Source organism: Oncorhynchus mykiss, chromosome 16 (assembly GCF_013265735.2).
Source record: "Oncorhynchus mykiss isolate Arlee chromosome 16, USDA_OmykA_1.1, whole genome shotgun sequence".
In the NCBI taxonomy this organism is placed as follows: Eukaryota; Metazoa; Chordata; class Actinopteri; order Salmoniformes; family Salmonidae; genus Oncorhynchus; species Oncorhynchus mykiss.
The window spans coordinates 45,409,789-45,434,297 of record NC_048580.1 but is presented as its reverse complement, the minus strand read 5'-3'; the positions used below and the strand labels follow the sequence as shown (position 1 = coordinate 45,434,297).

At 45.5% G+C, this 24,509-nt stretch overlaps 1 protein-coding gene across 1 annotated transcript in view; it reads left to right on the top strand.

The window, feature by feature from the left end:
- The first annotated feature begins 1,493 nt into the window (after positions 1–1,493).
- The window catches only part of itga5 (integrin, alpha 5 (fibronectin receptor, alpha polypeptide)), a 54,540-nt gene continuing 31,524 nt past the window's right edge, over positions 1,494–24,509 (top strand). Inside the window, exons 1-2 of the mRNA XM_036947020.1 lie at positions 1,494–1,921; positions 20,928–21,058. Of these exons, the coding sequence (XP_036802915.1) occupies positions 1,725–1,921; positions 20,928–21,058 (328 nt within the window). The 5' untranslated portion in view covers positions 1,494–1,724. The remainder of the gene's footprint in view (positions 1,922–20,927; positions 21,059–24,509) is intronic.

Here is a 24,509-nt window from a genome sequence, read left to right as displayed (position 1 = left end):
AGGGTGTGTTCTTTAGTGTAAGGGTCAATGGCAAATCACTCGCAAATCACTGTGCCGTTAAAAAAACGACAGAATTTTGTCATCAGAAACAGTGATTGTTGGACAGTGATATGGTCTGGTTGGAACAGTAAACCCCTGTCATACACAGAGGGTTTCACTTCCATCCGTCTGCAAGCTCATCATGTGGGTCTAAAAAGGGAGTGCGAGAGACGGAACGGGAGCACTAGCAGGATTAGGGCTGTGAACCGGCACGTTGCCCCCGACAGCTGTGAATCGCCCCACAGACGATCAGCATTTCTCCCAACAGCTCCACGACTGGACCCCCTTCCCCCTCGGCAGAGACTATACTATACTGCTTAAAATAAGGGTGCTTAGTAGTTCTATGGCTAACGTTATTGAGAGCCATATGAAGCCACCCATTGAACCCATGTTGGTTCGAAAGAGCATTAAAACTATTTCTTCTGGTAGTGTAGTTCTAAATATGAATGAGCCTTGAGGGGACAGTCCTCAGTACTTAGTGCCACCCAGCTAAATGTGGCCCCTCAGTCCCAATCTTACTTAGCTGGGTGATTCAGATAAACCAACAGTCACTATTTCCAGCCAGGCGAGTGGCTTTATCAAATGTCTAATTTCAGTCAGGTGGCTGCTTCTGACTTGCAGCGTAACCACATTCCAACGGTGTGGGTCTCCTTTGGTGTGACTCAGAAACAGAAATAGGAAATGTTACCATAGTTCCCACACCCTGGGAGAGAACCTCATGCTGATCACATAACACAATTCAACTAATAGAAAACATATGCAGCCCAGACTTTGTGATACCACTCATGTTAAAAGAGGCTGATACATGGCTATTATGATCATCAGGGCCTAGAATCACAGCTTTCTCTACAACCTTGATCTGTAATGATTCCGTTTTGAAATAATGTAAGCAATCTGCATTCCTAGCTGCCACAAATAATCATCAAATGCCTTTGTACCTCAAGAAACGGGTCTTGGTAAATAACCACTATTGTCACTTAATTCCACGGCCTATCAGGAATAGGTCACAGCCCAGAGAGATATAAGATACTATTGGATCATAAGGACCTTTGATGTTACTCTGTGTCCACTGTTCAGCCAGTTAATAATATATCTGGTTATCATCGACCTGTCTTGCTCTCTCTCTCTGTATCTCAGTACGACCCAGGTAGAAACGGTTTAGGTCAGACAGGCACGCAACCATGTCTTTATCAGACTAAACCCCTTATTCGGAACGATTGAATGCAAATGATGGCAGCGCGCCATGGTGAGAATGAAACAATCAGAACACCCAGTTCGGGAAAATTTCTCCGGAATCTTCTAGGATGCTGTAACATGCAGATGAATCGGTTCTGAGTGTAGCCCACTGAAGTTATACACTAGTTTTCTCTTCTGTCTGTCTTTTTGTGAATCAAGAGCTCCACCTCTCCTAAAGTTGTCACGAGTCGAGGAACTACCTCCTTTCAATGTTCCCTCAATTAGTTGCAGAGCGAGCGTAGTGAGGGACAGCGAGCGGCGAGGACGCCGAGGGAAGAAGCTGACTGAGCATTTAGGAGATATATACAGCGAGTTTTAGTTTCAAGGAATGCAGTTTAGATAAATAGGTACAACAACCACTCCACAAGCTCTACGGATCTGAAAACATTAGAGCAACTCAGGTGTTGATTAAAACAAAACACATTTTAGTGGATTCATTTAGAAATAGAATGGGTTCCAGAAGATACCGTTCGGAGAAGCCGGGAGAAGTGAACTACCCATTCTGCTGCATTGGGGTTTGTCTGATAATAATCCTACAGTTGTGTGCTGCGTTCAACTTGGACGTGGAAAACCCCACGGTCTACAGCGGACCTAATGGGAGCTACTTTGGATATTCCGTTGAATTTTACTTGACCAATTCCTCAAGGTACGTTTTTTCTTTCTAATTTGGAAGTCATTTGGCAAGTTACTGCAAACATGGTGGGAGAAATGAGGCATTTGTTGGTAGATTTCATTATAGGATCCAAGTGGCAAATATGATCCAAGGAGTTTAGAGTGTTAATTCTCGGGTTCACGCAAATAGCCTATCAACAAAATATTTTACAATAGCCTACATTTCATAAATCCAATTAATATATATGGTAATTGCACATTGAATTAGATGTTCTCTTTGATTTTGGTTAGAAATCCATCCTTTCTTCACGCGCACTGAAGAAAGGTCCTTATCTAATAACTTGACCAGTGAGTGACCACCCTATATTAGAATTCGGAATGGCCCGTGCCTCTGTATAAAGCGCAAACTTTCCTATTAGAAAAAGTGTTTTAGTCAGTGTGTTGGCCACATTATTTCCTTTATATGTCAGTGGCAATTAACTACAGCTTCAATTGTAACTAAATGGCCTCAAAAAACAACAATTTTGCTAAGATGTACACTTGTTATCATACCTCATTAAGACTTCAGCGCGCACACCCATCAGTTTTAATAGAAAACCGTCAGGGCATCTTCCATTTTAGTTCATCTCAGCCGTTGAGATTTCAAGATCACTCTGTTGCATGGGTCTACCTGTGTCAACCCCTTTAAACCAGTCGGCCTCTGTGAGGTATCCAGTGTGTGTGTTTTGTCTAAGGTAAAACTGAACAATTTGGGTTTAACAGGCCGATTTTCTTTATAACCCAATTTACACAAATTACACCTAAAAAAAAGTGTGTTCTGCAAGCAGGAGAGCCTGAAGCCTTTAGTTGGAAAGCTGGTCTCTATAATTTAGGTAACATTAGTAACTGTGATAATTCTATGGGTACTCTATTAGAATGCTATAGAATATAAACATATAGGATCAAAAGTGAACATCAAGCTGAGATTAAACTCAATAAAGATGACATTTGTGCCATATTTGGGAAAACCTTTTCATATAATAGTCTTTAAACTGTAATCTCATTGTCCTAAAATTGGATTTCATTCTGACCTCTAATCTCTCACTGGCTCTAAATGTCAAACAAAGAGCCAATTAGAAGCAGCTTTACCCCAACTCTGTTATTTTGATGTGATCACCATCCACCTCTTCCTCCATACCAGACTTATTGGTCTTACTCTGAAATGCTCCTGTGCAATTTAGTGTTATGTCGCTTGGCATTATGGGAATGTGATCTCTGTGTCTGTGTCACAAACATGCTGTGACTATTATCTCAGCGTCCTGGCATGCAGTGGCTCCATCACATCAGTCCCGTCTATATTGCTGCTGAGATCACTCATTAAGAAGGGCTTAGAGCTTAGTCCAGACTTATTACGGGGTAAACAGACTACTGGAGCAACACAGTTGATATGTGGTCAGGTAAATGGACTGATAGATAGTCTGAAGACAGACATAGTTGATGATGGAAGGTGCCCGGACGGCCACAATGACATCCAGCAAATGACAACATCTGGTCTTTGTATCAATAACCATAGCAACAACAGCTCTTATATCAGTAGGAATGCAGCATGAGGGAAGTAAATGACATGCTGGCAGATTCACAGCTGTGTCGCTGCCATCCTGGGGCTATGTGTGTCAGAATAAGATTGCTTTGACTGAGTCGACCACCACTCATCAGTATGCAGTGTCAGCGACTCAGCCTGGACCTAGCTGTCTGCCCTGTAATTGTAATAATCATTATCCAAAGTGAAGCTAGCAGCTAGCCGGGCCACTGCGGCCAGACACAATCAGACATCCTGGCTGGCTGTGTTTTTTTACTGTCTCGCCAGCCAGCCAGGGGTTTAGGAGAGGGGCTTTGTGCCGAGTGGGCCGCCAGTGGCTCCAGTTTCTCCTCCCCACTTCACTAGTTCCTTCGACTACAGTTCAGACACAGACAGGGTGGGATTCTCCTCCTCACTCACTCCTTTAAGGCGCTGCTGCCATTGGTCTATATTTTTCTACCAGGCAGGGGCTCTACGTCTAGGAACACTATGATTTATGACGTGGGGCTGGCAGTCTGTGTCAAGAGTGTATTAAATCCCCTACACCTCCCTCTTTGCCCCCTTCCTCTGGTCTGATGTAATTCTGCAGGGTCTTTTCTTTCATTTACCCCCACCCCCCGTCCCGTGAATGAAGTCACAGCAGCAGCTAGAACAGCAGTCATTTCTCTGGTCGATGACTTCATCTGAACTTTTAACAGCGGAGACGTCATGGCTAGGGGGAGGAGAGCTAAGACAATGGGTTGGTGAAGAACATGTCTGCATGAGGGGGATACTAAATTTAGCATATATCTACCCACTGTCTTGTACTCTCACTAATGCTACTGTTCAGATGCTTGCCAAATCAGACACAAGTTTAAACCTGGTCTCAAAAATCTATCTTTGACTAAATCATTGAATTTTTCCCCCACATTTCACACGTCAGAAACATAATCCAGCAGGAAACAGAAACATACGTTTCCAGTTGTCACTCGTCTTCTTCTCCGTGAAGTTTTATTAGTTATCAGACTGTCGCCCATGTTGTGGCTAGTACAGGAGTAGCTGGAATCCATGGGTGAGGTCAGTCTCTGTCTGGGATGGGGAAGGATGTTCTCTGTGCCTGATGCAAGATTTACACACAGCACCTCTGACCTGTACCTGTAGGATAAACTCTTCTCTGTAAAACATAAAGCACATGCCAAAGACTCCTCTCATGGCCAGCTGTTTGAAGACTCCTATCTCTATCGTCTCTCTCTCTCTCTCCCTCTCTCTCTCTCTGTTTTATTTAGGAGCCTCAACAGTAGCATAGGCCTACCGAAACACACAAAAGTGAGAAAGGGCGGGACAGAGTGTACTCATACATTCATCTCCCACACTACTACACACAGACAGACTTTCTGTGTCACTGATAGCGTGGCTCCATGAGTGTATGTGTGTCTGATTCCTGTCATGCCCCCTGGCCTGTTCTAATAGAATGAAATAGGCTAGCGGACAGAGAGGACACTAGCCCTGCACTGAGACCACCGTGGTAGACCGCCTGAGAATAGGGTTCATGAACTGTGTGTGAGGGCCCCTGTCAGTTAGACACCGGCGAGACTTTATTTATGGTCCCCTGTATGTAGAGTCTACAGAGAGAAGTAGCAGCACAGTATGGGGCCTTGTCAGGACAGGTCTCCTCCTCAACCTGACTTGGCTCTATGAATCTCAGCGAGGCCACAGCAGATCCACCGGGCTGAGGAGGAAAACTGCTTGATACCTCTCCGTCCATCCAGCAGCAGCAGAACTGCACATTCCTCCTTCCCTGTTTCTGGAGCCAGACGGGGATTCAGGGTGTGGACTGTTAACATGGCTGAGGTCAGAGGTCAGACTATAGATGACAGGCCTAGCGGTCCGGGAGTGTCTCTGTCTGGACTGATCGATGTCTGCTTCTGGACCGTATATTTATGTTATTTACTCCAATAACAGCAGGTAGTCCTGTCCATCGAGAAAGGGCGATATGTCAAGAGACAATTTTAACTTGGATGAAGTGAGATAATGTGAACCCTAGGAAGAGTAGCATCTGCAAAAAGCTAATGGTGACCCAAATAAATAAATCCTCTGGGAATCACAAATGTTGTGGGCTGAGCAGAATGGGGTCTGTCTGTCTCTGTCTTTCTTGTGGGTCTGGTGTAGTGTATGTACAGATTGCATTGGAAGGCAGTCATAAGGAGATATTTAGTCATGGATACCACGTGTTTGAGATGGGCTTGGTGGTGTTCTCCATTAGATCATGGATGGTTTAACTGTGTCGTACCCAGATCGAGGTCAGGTCATCGTTCATGTTGGTCACTTTCCTGGAGTTTACCCTCTTAAATAAGGTTTTTGCTAAACCAATATTAATACTGGACCAGGGGCTGTGTTAGCTGCTAAAACAGAAATATTTTCTGTGTCTGCACTGTCTGCCTCACCATATGATCAAGCAGATTTCTGGTATTGTTTTCATTTTTGCTATTTTCTTTTGTGAGTTGCTGTTTATAAATTACAGTTCGTGTGAGGGGTGGACGTTGTTTAAATTGGGCCTGTATATTTGGGTTGCCAAGGTATTCTTCACTCAGGTTCTCTGCTCTGCGATTAGCTGCTTTTCATGGCCCTCTGTGTTGGACAATGGGGCTCTTTGTGTGAATGTTTGCTGTTTTCCATCTGAGAAACTTTCCATGTGACTCCCATGTTCTTTATTTATTTATTCCCTTTTTAAAAGGCCTATTTGAGTCTTTCTCTGTTCTCGCTTCGGGCCTGTGAGGTTGGTCTGGTCATTCTGTATTATAATAATAATTTGGGGGTGCTTATATTTGTCCTGTTACACACAAGTGTGTAATAAAAATGCGTATTTTTGCATATCCCAACTCCGCCAGGGAATGCCTTGCTCAAGGGCACAGTGACATTTATATATTTTTCACTTTGTCAGCCCTGGTATTCAAACCAGCAAACTTTCGGTTTTCTGGCCCAACGCTCTAACCTCAAGGCTACCTGCTGCCCCAGTGTGTTGTTTTAAAGGTTAATGGGGACATGCTTAGCCTGCTGACTGGGGCCCTGAAACACCCCAGGAATCTTTAACTGACAGCAGTCCTGGTTTCTTTTGCCCTATTAGGGTCAAAAAGGGACTCCATTCATTGTACAGACTTGCAATGGCACTCTCCTTTTGGGGGAAATGGATCTAGCCAGACCAAACATTGGAATCAAAATAGAGTTATTGCCATCATTCCAGTTCAGATTCAAATCTTGAATGACTATTTTAGTATTTATTAGGATTCCCATTACTCTTCCTGGGGTCCACACAGGAATAACACAATTACATGAAAACAACAGTCTACATCATAAACAAAATTACATTATTACTCTATTACAACTTTAATATAATATTTACAATATTACAATTATACAATGCTTGTGTGTTTGTAGAGCGTGTGTGTGTGTGTGTGTGTGTGTGTGTGTGTGTGTGTGCGTGCGAAATGGAATTGACCACAATGCTGCTACTCTCACGGTCAATGTTTGCACAAGGGAGACAACAGAGACAGTTTGTGTCCAGACAGCTGTGGTGAATGAGAGGGGATCAGAGGGATGGCTGTGTGACTCTCCTTCCGTCAGCCCCAGTGTCTTTCCCTTTAGAGGTATAAAGAACTGGACCCCCCCCCTTGGTGGTCACTGTGGAGAGGTGTGAATGACCTGGTGTTAAAAACATCCCTCATTGTGTTTTTGGGGTCTGTGACTAGGTTTTTTTTTTCCGGGCTGGGGGTGGGTTGCAATTTGGCATCAGGAAAATATAGTCTCTCTAACCTCAGCTCCATGTTTGAAATGACCAACTTGCCACTTGTGCAGTGAAATGACATTGCTGGTGGTTTTGCTGAATGTGCTTAGAAAGAGACTCCCTGCACAATGGATTTTATGGCTAATTTCCAGCACTCTCTAAGATCCTCACCAGCATGGAACACCTACATAATATGAGGATGATTCATTGAGATTTTTTTTACACCTTTATATAACTAGGCAAGTCAGTTAAGAACAAATTCTTATTTTCAATGACAGTCTAGGAACAGCCTTGGAACTGCCTTGTTCAGGGGCAGAATGACAGATTTTTACCTTGTCAGCTCGGGGATTCGATCTTGCAACCTTTCAGTTACTAGTCCAACGCTCTAACCACTAGGCCACCTGCCGCCCCATTAACATTGAGCCCATAATCACAAATCAGCCCATAATCACAAATCAATCAAGTCTAAAGCAATCCAAACCACAGATGTATTTGTTTTACAATGGAACTGAGGGTATCTGAATCCCTGTTCATCGTTAACTACCCTGTATCAGAGCCACGGAATGCATGAAGACGAATGGGAAAATCCACCCATATTTCAAACATCAGTGTCACTGTATGTTAGAGTACAGAGGACTGGCAGACTGCACTGACTAAGTCACTCTGGATAAGAGCATCTGCTAAATTACCAAAATGTGAAATGTATTCACCAGTGCTGCTTTCACCCTGTCACGAATACTAAACAGTAGTGTAGTGTAGTTGTCACGTTCTGACCTCTATTTCCTTTGTTTTTGTATTTATTTAGTATGGTCAGGGCGTGAGTTGGGTGGGCAGTCTATGTTTGTTTTTCTATGTTTTGGTCTAGTTCTATGTTCGGCCTGATATGGTTCTCAATCAGAGGCAGGTGTTCGTCATTGTCTCTGATTGGGAACCATATTTAGGTAGCCTGGGTTTCACTGTGTGTTTGTGGGTGATTGTTCCTGTTTTTGTGTTTGCACCAGACAGGGCTGTTTTGAGTTCTCACGTTTCTTTTTTTTTTCCGTTAGTTTGTTCATGTATAGTGTCGTCAATAAATACAATGAACAACCACCACGCTGCGCTTTGGTCCGCCTCTACTTCACAAGAAGAGAATCGTTACAGAATCACCCACCACAACAGGACCAAGCGGTGTGGTAATGGGCAAAGGAGAAAGCAGCAGCAGGAGCAGCGCGAGGAGGTATGGACATGGGAGGACGAATTAGACGGTAAAGGACCTTGGGCTCAGCCAGGAGAGTATCGCCGCCCCAAGGAAGAACGGGAGGCGGCGAAAGCGGAGAGGCGCTGGTATGAGGAGGCAGCGCGGCGTCGTGGATGGAAGCCCGGGAGTCAGCCCCAAAAATTTATTGGGGGGGGGCTAACAGGGAGTATGGCTACGCCAGGTAGGAGACCTGAGCCAACTTCCTGTGGTTACCGGTGGGCTAGAGAGACCGGGCAGGCACCGTGTTATGCTGTGGAGCGCACGGTGTCCCCAGTGCGGGTGCACAGCCCGGTGCGGTACATTCCAGCTCCGCGTATCGGCCGGGCTAGAGTGGGCATCGAGCCAAGTGCCATGAAGCCGGCTCTACGCATCTGGTCTCCAGTGCGTCTCCTTGGGCCGGCTTACATGGCACCAGCCTTGCGCACGGTGTCCCCGGTTCGCCTGCATAGCCCAGTGCGGGCTATTCCACCTCGCCGCACTGGCAGGGCGACCGGGACCATTCAACCGGGTAAGGTTGGGCAGGCTCGGTGCTCAAGAGCTCCAGTGCGCCTGCACGGCCCGGTCTATCCGTCACCACCTCCACACCCCAGCCCTCCGGTGGCAGCTCCCCGTACCAGGCTGTCTCTCCGGCCCATCCGTCCAGAGCCTTCCTCCTCTCCAGCGCTGCCGGAGCCTCCCGCCTGTCCGGCGCCTCTGCCGGAGCCTCCCGTCTGTCCGGCGCCTCTGCCGGAGCCTCCCGCCTGTCCGGCGCCTCTGCCGGAGCCTCCCGCCTGTCCGGCGCCTCTGCCGGAGCTTCCCGTCTGCCCTGCGCCTCTGCCAGAGCTTCGCGTCTGCCCGGCGCCATCGGAGCTTCCCGTCTGCCCAGCGCCGCCAGCGCCGCCCGTCTGCCCAGCGCCGCCAGCGCCGCCCGTCTGCCCAGCGCCGCCAGCGCCGCCCGTCTGCCCAGCGCCGCCAGCGCCGCCCGTCTGCCCAGCGCCGCCAGCGCCGCCCGTCTGCCCAGCGCCGCCAGCGCCGCCCGTCTGCCCAGCGCCGCCAGTGCCGCCCGTCTGCCCAGCGCCGCCAGTGCCGCCCGTCTGCCCAGCGCCGCCAGTGCCGCCCGTCTGCCAGGGGCCGCCAGTGCCGCCAGTCAGCCAGGGGCCGCCAGTGCCGCCAGTCAGCCAGGGGCCGCCAGTGCCGCCAGTCAGCCAGGGGCCGCCAGTCAGCCAGGGGCCGCCAGTGCCGCCAGTCAACCAGGGGCCACCAGTGCCGCCAGTCAGCCCAGCGCCAGCGCCGCCAGTCAGCCAGGGGCCGCCAGTGCCGCCAGTCAGCCAGGGGCCGCCAGTCAGCCAGGGGCCGCCAGTGCCGTCAGTCAGCCAGGGGCCGCTAGAGCCCCTCCGCCCGGAGCAGCTGTCCCTCTGTCCCGAGCAGCTGTCCCTCTGTCCCGAGCAGCTGTCCCTCTGTCCCGAGCAGCTGTCCCTCTGTCCCGAGCAGCTGTCCCTCTGTCCCGAGCAGCTGTCCCTCTGTCCCGAGCAGCTGTCCCTCTGTCCCGAGAAGCTGCCCCTCTGTCCCAAGCAGCCCCTCTGTCCAGTGGGGTCATTGAGAGGGGTGGGCATGGTGAGTAAGCCACGGAGGCGGACAATAAGGCGGACTGAGACAATGGCGAAGTGGGGTCCGCGTCCCGCGCCAGAGCCGCCACCGCGGACAGACGCCCACCCAGACCCTCCCCTATAGGTCAAGGTTTTGCGGCCGGAGTCCGCACCTTTGGGGGGGGGTACTGTCACGTTCTGACCTCTATTTCCTTTGTTTTTGTATTTATTTAGTATGGTCAGGGCGTGAGTTGGGTGGGCAGTCTATGTTTGTTTTTCTATGTTTTGGTCTAGTTCTATGTTCGGCCTGATATGGTTCTCAATCAGAGGCAGGTGTTCGTCATTGTCTCTGATTGGGAACCATATTTAGGTAGCCTGGGTTTCACTGTGTGTTTGTGGGTGATTGTTCCTGTTTTTGTGTTTGCACCAGACAGGGCTGTTTTGAGTTCTCACGTTTCTTGTTTTTTTCCGTTAGTTTGTTCATGTATAGTGTCGTCAATAAATACAATGAACAACCACCACGCTGCGCTTTGGTCCGCCTCTACTTCACAAGAAGAGAATCGTTACAGTAGTTAGCTCTCTGCACCTGGGACATCAGCGACCGACTCCACCCTGGCCCCCTGCTGCTCCCCTGCACATTTCCCACCCTCAATGATCACTTACCTTACCTGCTGCTCCCCCTATTGACATTATCACCCCCTCCCCCTCCCCACGGCATTCATCACTGGTGCAGTTGTTAATATGTATATTATTACTTTTTAAAATAAACATTTGTATTGTTTTTATTTCATTTGGTCCCCACACCACCTCAATGGTCATGCTTCTCCCCTTATGGTCATCCCCCACCCCCTAAACAGTCTTTACTCTGCCTCCACCCCAATTGACATTTATTTATTCATCTCTGCTACTGTTGTTATTATGTATATAGAGCTATTTCTAGTGTTGTTTTTATTACCATTTTCATTATTTTATTTCACTTAGTCCTGCAGGTTGGAGCTCGAAGCCTAAGATTTTCACTGTACCCTGCAGTCACACCTGCAACCCTGTACATGTGACTGTTAAACACTGTACCCTGCAGTCACACCTGCAACCCTGTACATGTGACTGTTAAACACTGTACCCTGCAGTCACACCTGCAACCCTGTACATGTGACTGTTAAACACAGAATCTGAATCTGCTGTTGACTTGCAGGTCTCCTGCTGTACTGAACTAACGTCCTTTGGGAGGAAATGTTTTTGCAGTGACATTAAGATCCGGTTCGGGAGAGGGGGGAATGTTTATCAGATCAACATTGGTGGGTGGGTAGTTTTTGTTGTAACTGCTGCTGGTGAAGTACAGTACTCAAAATGGGAGTGTGAGACAAACAAGGTTTTAACCTGGTCGCTGGGCAGTTTGGTTTTGGAAATTTGGGGTAAATTTATAGAAAGGAAACTTATCTATACCTTCAAAATAAGAATTTTCAGAGCAGGTTCCTACCTCATTTACAGTAATTAGGTTCCGACTGTAGCAGCTGACTGTATGGCTATATTAGTACCATTTGGGATGGAGCCTATGAATGAGTGTTCTGTACAGTGTTCTCTCTTTCAGCATTAGCCATCCCAGCAGACACTGCTACTCTCATCATCTCCCTCTGTGTCTGGCCCAGAGGAGTAAGAACGTCCTGGACAGCAGTGTGTGTGTGTGTGTGTGTGTGTGTGTGTGTGTGTGTGTAACTGAATGGATGACCAGACAGAATAGCAGTTGGGAGACAGTCCGTCTCCTGGTCTGGCCTTGGCTTGGACCGAACTGAAGAACGTGTGTCAGACTGAAGGCCGTGTGTCATGGCTCTACATGGTCCAAAATAAGTCGTTATTATAGTACAGCACATTTAACTGGTATTTCCTTCCACAGTGACACAGTGAGTCATAAATAGCTCCAGTAATTTGGTCTAGTGATAATGTGACAATGTCATATTTGGTGTTCTTGTGACGATTCCATTTGACAGTTTGTTGGCATTGCTGACTGAAGACCCTCCTCTTGTACAGTAATGCATTATCTTAAGTGTATTTGTGTCAATCCGCCAACGCTGTGCGACTGCCGGTTCCTCAAAGTGGAAGAGGAGAACTGCTGTAACGGTTTACTCGTTGTGTTTGGGCACAGGCCAGATCTCAATATCTGCTGAGAGAGAGAGATCCACCCACCCACAGATTCAGTTTGAGTCACTGTACTTGAGTTAGTTCGGTTTCCCCTTGTTGTGAGGAGATTCTTTTGAAGAGTTAGTTGAGTGACTGCATGTTTGTGATTTTGTTCAGATAGTCCCATGCCAAGCTGAGGTTTGGACCAAGGCTTTTGGAGGCTGTTCTACTTATTATTTGTAATAGTTTGTGGAGCAGAGGGCCTCAACCAACCCACTATCACAGATTGTTGTGAAATAGACACAAAATACTTATTGGAAATTTAGCATAGTAACTGACCAAAAAAGTTTGTGTCCAGTACACAGTTTTGTATACCGTGCATTTCAATTACAGATAGAGAGTGGGTTACTTAGATAGTTCACCCAAATTACAAAATGACATATTGGTTTCCTTACCCTGCAAGCTGTCTATGGACAAGGTATGACAGCAATCCATGCTTGGGTATAGTTTCCCTGGCACTGTTTCCACATGCTAACAGTGCATCTTGAGCTAACTCTTCTGTTGGCAGTTTTCTTTATTTCCTTCTTTCCAGTTTTTTAAACCTTTATTTAACAAGGCAAGTCAGTTAAGAACAAATTCTTATTTACAATGACGGCTTACACCGGCCAAACCTGGACGATGCTGGGCCAATTGTGCGCAGCCCTATGAGACTACCAATCACAGTTGGTTGTGATACAGCCTGGACTCTAACCAGGGTGTCTGTAGTGACACCTCAAGCACTGAGATGCAGTGCCTTAGACCGCTGCGCTACTCGGGAGCCCAGGGCAGTTTTCATGACTGTATTCCAGGGGATTCCTGCCTTCTTAATTTAATGGCTCCAGTCCTCCTGCCCTTTTTTCCAATCTTTACATCATATGTAGGCCTACCAGCCCCCTGGGCATCTGTCTGTGCCATACCATTCCCATGGCATCCAGGGTTAACGACTGCAGATGGTGACTGCAGCCATCCGGCCCGCCGCTGGGATGCCAAGAAAATATGAATGTGTTTTTTCCTCGGCTGGCTTAAAGCAATTATAATAGTGTTCAAGTGACATAAGCTTTGCAGCTGGGAGGAAGACCATTCACTGTGGAATGTGGTAAAAAGCTGTGTTTGGGTGGCAAGGGGGCAAGAGGAATTTGGCTTCTGACTGCCTCTCTCTAACCTCATCAGAAACTCCATTGGGTTAAGCCTGGGAAGATCAGTGGAAGATTAGCCGTTTCCATCATTATATATTACCCCTTAATTTGTCAACCCTGTATAAATAGTGGCAGCAACCAGTGGAATTATTGCCTCGCTTATGTATTGTTGAACATTTCTGCTGATTGCAGAAGCAATCATTTATACTGAGGAGTCTGTTTCTGGTCTCAACACTAGCAGCCTAAACCAATGAATTTAATGCTGGAACAATCAGACTGAGGTCGGTTGGGGTCGTTAGTGTGTTTCTGATGGCGTAGGTGGGTATCCCTTTGGGAGATGCAGAGAAGCCACAACCGTTTTTCTTGCTTCCACCTACACTCATTCCCAACAATATTCCCAGCAGTAGATTGCTCAAGGTCTCCTTATTAAACCGTTGGCTATGCTGTAGTTTTATTTTATTTATTGCAACATGAAAACATGCTGCCAAAAAATAATATATTTGGTAAGAAGTTTTAGGTTGTAGTTATTATAGGACTATTTCTCTAAATACCATTTGTATTTCATATACATTTGACTATTGGATGTTCTTATAGGCACTTTAGTATTGCCAGTGTAACAGTATAGCTTCCGTCCCTCTCCTCGCCCCTACCTGGGCTCGAACCAGGAACACATCGACAACAGCCACCCTCGAAGCATCGTTAACCATCGCTCCACAAAAGCCGCGGCCCTTGCAGAGCACGGGGAACAACTACTCCAAGTCTCAGAGCGAGTGACGTTTGAAACGCTATTAGCGCACACCCCACTAACTAGCTAGCCATTTCACATCGGTTACACCAGCCTAATCTGGACATATTTTCACAACGATAAACAGTTGTCTCTGATTGGGAACCAATTCAGGCCACCATAGCTCTACATTTACCTAGACAATACCAAAACCCCATAGATATACAAAAAAAACCTAGACAAGCCAAAAACACACATACCACCCTCGTCACACCCTGACCTAACCAAAATAATAAAGAAAACAAAGATAACTAAGGTCAGGGCGTGACAAAGAGAAGTGACACAATTTCCCTAGTTTAATATTGCCTGCTAACCTGGATTTCTTTTAACTAAATATGCAGGTTTAAAAAAATATACCTCTGTGTATTGATTTTAAGAAAGGCGTTGATGTTTATGGTTAGGTACATTCGTGCAACGATTGTGCTTTTTTCCCGCAAATGCACTTTTGTTAAGTCATCCCCCGTTTGGCGAAGTTGGTCTTCACAGTTTGCAACGAGCCAGCCGGCCCAAACTGCTGCATATAGCCTGACTCTGTTGCACAGAATGCAAGAGAAGTGACACAATTTCCCTAGTTAAAATAAATTCATGTTAGCAGGCAATATTAACTAAATATGCAGGTTTAAAAATATATACTTGTGTATTGATTTTAAGAAAGGTGTTGATGTTTATGGTTAGGTATACATTGGTGTACGACAGTGCTTTTTCCGCGAATGCGCTTGTTAAATAACCGTTTGGCGAAGTAGGCTATGATTCAATGATAAATTAACAGGCACCGCATCGATTATATGCAACACAGGACAAGCTAGTAATATCATCAACCATGTGTAGTTAACTAGTGATTATGTTAAGATTGATTGTTTTTTATAAGATACGTTTAATGCTAGCTAGCACCTTGCCTTGGCTCCTTGCTGCACTCGCAAAACAGGTAGTCAGGCTGCCACGCAGTCTCCCTCTCCCTCTGACCCTAAACCAAACCTCTACCAGCATGTTTCTGTTGGCCATTCTAGAACCCAGGGGCAGACTGAGACTATAATTCATCCCTGGCATTTTATCCACACCAGCCCGCATCACTATATGAAGAGGCTGTTGACGTTGAGACTGGTGTTTTGCGGGTACTATTTAATGAAGCTGCCAGTTGAGGACTTGTGAGGCATTTGTTTCTCAAACTAGACACTCTAATGTACTTGTCCTCTTGCTCAGTTGTGCATCAGGGCAGTGCGATGGCGATTGCATCGTCTGTGGATCTATTGGGGCGGTAAGCAAATTGAAGTGGGTCTAGGGTGTCATGTAAGGTAGAGGTGATATCCTAAACTAGCCTCTCAAAGTACTTCATGATGACAGAGTGCTATGAGGCGATAGTCATTTAGTTCAGCTACCTTTGCTTTCTTGGGTACGGGAACAATAGTGGACATCTTGAAGTGGGGAAAGCACACTGGGATAGGGAGAGATTGAATATGTACGTAAACACTCCAGACAGCTGGTCTGCGCATGCTCTGAGGATCCGGCAAGGAATGCCGTCTGAGCTGTAGCCTTGCGAGGGTTAACACGCTTAAATGTCTTACTCACTTCAGCCACAGAGAAGGAGAGCCCACAGTCCTTAGGAGCGGGCCACTGGCCCTGTGTCATCCTCAAAGCGGGCGAAGAAGGTGTTTCGCGTGGCCGGAAGCAAGACGTCGGTGTCTGCGACATGGCTGGTTTTCCCTTTGTGGTCCGTGATTGTCCTGCCGCATACATCTTGTGTCTGAGCCATTGAATTGCGACTCCACTTTGTCTCTGTACTGACATTTTGCCTGTTTGATTGCCTTACAGAGGGAATAACTATACTGTTTGTATTCAGCCATTTCCCTGTCACCTTGCCATGGGTAATTCTGCCATCTATCCACGGTTTCTGGTTTGGGTAGGTTTTAATAGTCACTGTAGGAACAACATCCCCTATGCACTTCCTGATGTACTCAGTCACCGTATCCGTGTATTCGTCGATGTTATTCTCAGAGAATACCCGGAACAAATCCCAGTCCGCGTGATCAAAACAGTCTTGAAACATGGATTTCGATTGATCAGACCAGCGCTGAATAGAACTTAGCATGGGTACTTCCTGTTTGAATTTCTGCCTATATGAAGGGAGGAGCAAAATGGAATCATGATCAGATTTTCCGACATGAGGGTGGGGGAGGGTGTAAACCTTTCGAAAAGTTGAGTTGTCCAATGTCTTATCAGTGCGAGTACTACAGTCAATGTGTTGGTAGAACTTCTGTAGCATTTTCCTCAAATTTGCTTTATTAATATCCCCAGCTACAATAAGTGCAACCCCAGGATAAGTGATTTCCAGTTTGCATAAAGTCCAGTGTAGTTCTCTGAGGGCTGGTATCGGCTTGAGGGGGAATATACACAGTTATGACTATAATCGAAGATAATTTTCTCGGGAGGTAATGCGGTCGGCATTTGATTTTGAGGTATTCTAGGTTGGGTGAATAAAAGGACTTGAGTTTCTGTACGTCATCACAATCACACCATGAGTGGTTAATCATGAAACATACACCCCCGCCTTTCTTCTTCCTGGAGAGTTCTTTATTCCTCTCTGTGCGATGTACTAAGAACCCAGATGGCTGACTGGACCGGGACAGTATATCCTGAGAGAGCCATGTTTCCGTGAAACAGAGTATGTTACAATCCCTGATGTCTCTCTGGAAGGAGTTCCTCGCCCTGAGCTTGTCTACTTTATTATCCAGAGACGGATCATTAGCGAGTAATACAGTGCCGTGCGAAAGTATTCGGCCCCCTTGAACTTTGCGACCTTTTGCCACATTTCAGGCTTCAAACATAAAGATATAAAACTGTATTTTTTTGTGAAGAATCAACAACAAGTGGGACACAATCATGAAGTGGAACAACATTTATTGGATATTTCAAACTTTTTTAACAAATCAAAAACTGAAAAATTGGGTGTTTATCTCAAAGCCATATCAAATATCGTGGTTGTAATATAGTTGCTGTTCAGAAATAAAAAATTACAGGAATCATGAGGACAATGTTTGACCAAATCATGTTTTTTGCCGCCCAATAAATAGGACGTTTTGAGTGAGGTGTCTATGTAGAATGTGCTTTTGAGTAGTTGAGTAGTCCACATTTATAGGCACCCTTTTAGTTTTTTAAGATCCATGATCTTGGCTGTCTAACTGATGACAGTTGAAGCAGGTCTCTTTGCTGATGCCGGGTTTGACTTTGAATGTGTGTTTGCATGACCGCAGCTCAGCCTATCAGAAAACAGGGCTGGCCCATCTTGGTAGGGGGACTGGACGTTGCCCACTGATCAGTCCAAAGGCTCATTATAGATTAGTATAATAGAAAAATATTGCCAAAATCCTAGAATCTTAACAGGCACATGGGCCGTATCAGCCATGTCACCCTTTTTCATTGTTTTATTTGTATATGTAAATATATATATATTTTTTCTGTCAATTTCGAGCAGCCCATCTAGAGGTTGGCAGAAGGCCAATCTGCCCCTGCTTGGCATATTAAACCTCTACATATAATGTGGAACTCTTACTTCTTTTCTGAATCTCTGAGATCACTCATTCAAATTCTGATGTAGATATTGTAATGATGTCCCCCTAAAACAGTCAACGACATTCTCTGTACATTTGAAAGTGCCTGGTGTATGCATGAAGCATCCGAAATGACTGCCCCTTTCCACTACACCTCCCCTCTGCTCTGTCTTAATCTTCACAAGGCCAGACGGTCTCCTCCCTCCTTATACACATAAAGCCATTTCTAAATCCAGCAATCAGCCAACTACACTTTGGCCTTTATGAAAATGCTAATGCTAGCTAGACTGATCCCCTGCCAGATAAAGGCCCATTAAATGCTAATTGTTCCTTATTTACAATACTTTCAGATCACTATCAAGGTGTCAGTGGGTGTGTGGGTGGTGAGGTAGTGAAAACACACCCCTGTTTCCAGTTTGCTGATGAAAGCCTTTTCCCCTCGTTTTGTTGTTTCCTGAGTTTTTTTCCCTTTGAAATGATATCCTCACTGAATACTGTTGGCCTGTATTCAGATCAGATTCTCAATAGATGTAGTAAGCCTACTTTCTTTGGCTTGTTTTTTTTCCCCCTCACTCTGTCTTTGTTTGAATTTACACTGGACAAGGATTTGTAAAAAAAAAAAAATAATAATAATATTTAACTGTACTCATGCTAATTTTTACATCTTCAAATTATGCAATATTGAATAACCTTTGTTGAAAGTGTCTTACTCAAAAGTTCAGCCAAAACGTATGTGTTTATCTTCTAGGAGTTGAAGAAAGCGAAAGGTGACTTTTTCTCTGTGGATCTGAATGTTTGCGTCGGAGTCATCTCTTCCTGTCATAACTAGCACTAAAATATGAATGGCCAAATCAGATCCCCACAGCATTGTGGTCTATTCATCAACAAATGATGAACCAAAGAATATGCTATGGAGTTCATATGAACACATTTTTGCCAAACTTCTCTGTGTGTTTAGAAATGTGACGAGGGAACCAATCCGTGACGGCGAAGGTTCTCTGGGATTTCCATTATTCTACAGGTGGAGCACCTTTAGCTGCTCTTCAGGGAGCTTCCCCCCTCAGTACACACACACACACGGCCGGAAACCGGTAAACTCTCTCTCTCTCTCTTTGAGCCAGATGGCCATGTTTTTAGTTCCCTCTTCAAAAATAAAAAAACTATGGATTTCTGCCCTTCATTTTGGTTGGGTTGCTCTGTATCTCTTTAAAGATAATGCGACCAGTCAGACCACCACTGCTAATAGTGTGACATTAAATCCATATCCTCAGATTCATGACCTTGCCCTGTGTTAGGCCTCAGTATGTTTTCAACACCATAAGGTTTAGCTGGCACCTACTCCTTCCAGGCTCTCAGTGTAGTCTCCTACAAACCTTGATTCTATGTAGAAAGTATTAAAGTCATGGCCAATGTCTAAATCCTAACTAAGATGACACTGGCAAGGATGACCAAAGATGTTTGACTAAAGCTGGTTTCAGAGTCCAGGGTGACTCCTCTGGACTCTGCCTGGACCCTGCTGGGTAGTTGTCCCCTGAGGGAAGATGTTAAACATAGCGGTACCGTAAACTACCTCACATCATTGGGTGACTGACCTGGAGCAGGAAAGGGTGGGCTCTTCCTGTGTTTTAGGAAGACCCCTCAGGCTCCACTCCACTCATTGCCCTCTTCTCTTCCCTCTGTCTTCTGCCCACTTCACTGTCCAGCACCATGCCAGTGGTGATAGGATAATTGGAGCCGCAATGAGGTAATGGCTACACTGTGCTGGTTCAGCCAGACTGTCTACTGGAAAAAATGTCTGTCAATTTAGCCATGGCTCTTAGTCCTGGTTCAGTGGTTCGTATCAAAGTTCTCATTCACAAGCATTTCGCTACACCCGCAATAACATCTGTTAAATATGTGTATGTGACCAATAAAATGTTACTTGATTCCGTGGCTGTCTTTGTTTCTCCGTCATTGAATATTCTGTCCTTGTGATCTTTAGCCTGGTTGGCTGGTCCTCAGACTCACCTGTAAGACCACGTGTTGCTTAGGATCATGCTATCCGGGATCCTTGGGATGTGAATACCCCCATTGAAGTTGACATTTAAAATGGTGAAGGTAAGGGTTATGGTTAGGGTAGGGATTATGGTTAGGGTTTAGGGTAGGGACGTTCCAAGGATCTCGAATAGCACTTATCATGTTGCTGGTGGATCTGGTGAAGGGGTTCTTTGTTCTGGCTTTACGTTTACCGCAGGGTTACAGCAGCTAGATGTCTGTCCCAGACCTGTCTTTACATTTACCACAGGGTTACAGCAACTAGATGTCTGTCCCAGACCTGTCTTTACGTTTACCACAGGGTTACAGCAACTAGATGTCTGTCCCAGACCTGTCTTTATGTTTACCACAGGGTTACAGCAACTAGATGTCTGTCCCAGACCTGTCTTTACATTTACCACAGGGTTACAGCAGCTAGATGTCTGTCCCAGACCTGTCTTTACGTTTACCACAGGGTTACAGCAACTAGATGTCTGTCCCAGACCTGGCTTTACGTTTACCACAGGGTTACAGCAGCTAGATGTCTGTCCCAGACCTGGCTTTACATTTACCACAGGGTTACAGCAGCTAGATGTCTGTCCCAGACATGGCTTTACGTTTAGTTTACTGCAGGGTTAGATGGGTTAGCTAGATGTCTGTCCCAGACCTGGCTTTACGTTTAGCTTACTGCAGGGTTAGATGGGTTAGCTAGATGTCTGTCCCAGACCTGGCTTTACGTTTAGCTTACTGCAGGGTTAGATGGGTTAGCTAGGGTCTGTCTAGAGGAACAGGGCCATACAGCTGTGGAAACAACAGTGTGACTCCACTTAGGCTGTTTGCTTTCTTGTTTTCACATCCAATTTGCCCCACAGGGATCTCTCCATTGTGTGTGTGTTTGATGGAGAGAGCGGGAGAGAATGTCACATGCACACATGTTTCAGCAACAATTACACATGGTTATAATATTATGTAACAGTACTGTCGTTGGAACCTGTTAAAATGTTTTTGAAGTAGGGGTAGAGCTTTGTGAGCAGTAAAACCTGTGTACCGGCTCTGCATCAGGCTAAAACTGTTGACTGGGAGGTGTGGAAGGCATTTTAAAATTCATACCAGACCAAGAGTAGATCTTAACCAATTACAATGACAAAAAAGACTACAGATAGCATTAGCGAACCAATCCCACTGGTTGCCATACCTCAGCTATTATGTTGCTGAGGGACGTAGCAGGTTAGGTCGAGGTGACATAGGGACATTTTAATGATCGAATGTTTCTTCTCTCTCCTAACAGTGTCAGTGTGGTGATCGGTGCTCCCAAGGCCAATACCAGCCAGCGCAACATCACAGAGGGCGGGTCCGTGTACTACTGCCCATGGAGTCTCGGCCAATCAGAGTGCCACAACATTGAGTTTGACAATCAAGGTAAACCCAGTCATTGGCAGACTACGATCAGTGTGACTTCACTACTTTAGGTCCTGAACATACCTCCTCACTGTCTGAACTTGATTTGAATTAGATTTTAAGATGATAAATGACATAGACTTACTTAATCACACATGTACATTGACACGTGAAGACATGGTGTTCCAGCAGATTTGATGATTCCATAGCATAATGACAGCTGTCCTTCAGTTCCTGTAACACATACCACGTATCTCCTCATGTAGTCCTGACCGGTGACTCGAGAGCTTGAGGCTCTTGCGACTGTTGTGAGCTGGAGATTTTAGAGGGTGGTTACACACAGTTAAGCCGGTCTAGCCGCTCAAAGCACTTCTTAAAGCCACTGGTCCATGGCCACCATGCTTTGGTGGCCCGGCAGGTGATCATCTGTCACTGTTCTACTCCACTGGTACTCCTTTGTTTGACACTTTGGTTCCTGGAAACTAGATGATCCATTTGAGCATGTCATTAGTGTCTTTCTTTTTGGGACGGAAAGAATAACGGAGTGTTTTAGACAAGGGTATCTTCCCTTTAGGCTAGATACAATTATGTCCCAACCCCAGGTGCTGTAGGGAAATAAACAGCAAATAAACAGTTGAAACAAAAGAAACGTCACTACATCCAACGACGATACAGTGCATTCGGAAAGTATTCAGACCCCTTCCCTTTTTCCACATTTTGTTACGTTACAGCCTTATTCTAAAATCAGCAATCTACACTCAATATCCCATTATGACGGTGACATTAAAAAAAAAATGTTTTTGCAAATGTATTCAAAATTAAAAACAGAAATACCTTATTTACATAAGTATTCAGACCCTTTGCTATGAAACTCAAAATTGAGCTCCGGTACATCCTATTTCCATTGATCATCCTTGGAGACTTATATCTCCCTCACTAACTTTAAACATCAGCTATCTGAGCAGCTTACCGATCGCTGCAGCTGTACACAGCCCATCTGTAAATAGCCCATCCAACTACCTCATCCCCATATTGTTTTTATTAACTTTTTTTGCTCTTTTGCACACCAGTTTTTCTTCTTGCACATCATCATCTGCACATCTATCACTTCAGTGTTAATTTGCTAAATTGTAATTACTTCGCTACTATGGCCTATTTATTGCCTTACCTCCTTACTCCATTAGCACACACTGTATATAGATTTTCTATTGTGTTATTGACTGTACTTTTGTTTATCCCATGTGTAACTCTGTGTTGTTGTTTTTTCTCGCACTGCTTGGCTTTATCTTGGCCAGGTCGCAGTTGTAAATGAGAACTTGTTCTCAACTTTACTACCTGATTAAATAAAGGTTAAATAACATTAAAAAAAAAAAATCCTTGATGTTTCTACAACTCAATTTGGAGTCCAGAGAGATCCTTGATGAAAACATGCTCCAGAGCATGAACCTCAGAACCTCAGACTGGAGCAAGGTTTCACCTTCCAACAAGACAATGACCCAAAGCACACAGCCAAGACAACGAATGAGTGGCTTCAAGACAAGTTTCTGAATATCTTTGAGTGGTCCAGCCAGAGGCTGAGGCCCGATCAAACATCTCTGGAGAGCCCAAAAAATGGCTGTGCAGCGACGCTCCCCATCCAACCTGACAGAGCTTTAGAAGATCTGTAGAGAAAAATGGGAGAAGGTCCCCCAATACAGGTGTGCCAAGCTTGTAGCATCATACCCAAGAAGACTTGAGGCTGTAATTGCTGCCAAAGGTCTTTCAACAAAGTACTGAGTAAAGGGTCTGAATATTTACGTAAATGTGATATTTCAGTTTCCATTTCGAAAACGTGAAAATGTTTTTAACTTAACAAAATTTGGGAAAAGTCAAGGGGTCTGAATACTTTCCGAATGCACCGTAGATACAATGATATATACTGGGTGTACAAAACATTATTGAGTTGCACCCCCTCCCTTTTGCCCTCAGAACAGCCTCAATTCGTAGGGGCATGGACACTTCCCAGATTTTTTAAAAGATCCATTTCTCAATTGTCTCAAAGCTTAAAATCCTTTCCGTCTCCTCCCCCTTCATCTACACTGATTTTGAAGTGGATTTAACAAGTGACATCAGTAAGGGATCACAGCTTTCACCTGGTCAGTCTATGTCATGGAAAGAGCCGTTCCTAATGTTTTGTACACTCTGTGTATTTGGTCTAGCGGATATTGCCAACAAGCTTCATTTGAACCTGAATGTATAAAAAGGTAGAACGACAGTAAGGGTCCCTGGTTGATGGGTCAACGATCATGCGCTATTCAGAGAGGTGGAGCAATGTTCCAGTGACTGGACAGTTGAAGGAGCCGTTTGCCTTTAGAGGAATGAGTAAAGGGTAAGTTAAAGAGTGACAGAGCTATCGGAGAGAAATCTGCTGTGTATTTCATAAAAATTAGATCACCCTTTCTCTGACGCACACACACACACACACACACACACACACACACACACACACACACACACACACACACACACACACACACACACCACTGTCTTATTGCATGTGTTACACATGGATAGTGGTGTGTGGGTGTGTGTGCGCTCTCCAGTCAGTGCAGCGGGGGACTGTTGGCTTGTTTCTTGGGAAATCAAAGAGAAGAGTGCTGAGAGCCAAGACTGATTTACTGGCCATAAGGCACATTAGGGGAGAAATATTCCCCTGCAGCAGATTTCTGTTTTCACAAGACCCGTTTAACAGTTGATTTGAAGGAATCCAACTGCAGGTCGCCTCTTTCTTCTGGTGTTTTCCTTCCCTTTTCTCTAGAAACAGATTAGAAAATGTGTTGCACATCCTTGGATGCTGGCCGAGGGCCATGATCGTCACAGTGATGTAATGTGCAGCAGGCAGGCGAGCAGCAGGGCGTTGGGGTGAAGGATAGTCCCTTAGGGTTTTAGACAGTGTGTACTTCGTTTTACTTAATGGGCTTTGAAAGCACACATTTGATTTGTATGGAAGAGCCAATTCAGCCACCTGGACCGGCGTACAAGAACATAGCACCCCTGTCTGTATGACATAGGAGATATGTTTTCCTTTATTTTCTTATGATATGGCTAGAGCTCAGCTGACTGTGGTATATATTATACTGCTAATATATTAGTATTGATGCTTTTTATGAGAGGTGTGTCTATTTGTGTGACACTATTCAGGTTCTTCCCTAAGTGTGGGTGAGGTCTTCCTTGAGCCTGACCGAGGGTACAGGCCCACTTAATTAGAGCCTCCTAATTGGGTCAAAGTGGTCATGGGAGGGCCTCCTCCACCCCTCCTCGCCTACCTCTCCACTTCCCCTTCCACTAAGATAAGGAAAAACTGCCCAGGGATCTGAAGGAGAGAAAGAGGGAGGAAACCAGAGCCCTGTCTCTCCATCTCTCAATCTGACCCTCTTCCTCTGGCCAGTAAACTCCCCCAGGGACAGCTGATGTGATGAGTGAATTCTGCCAT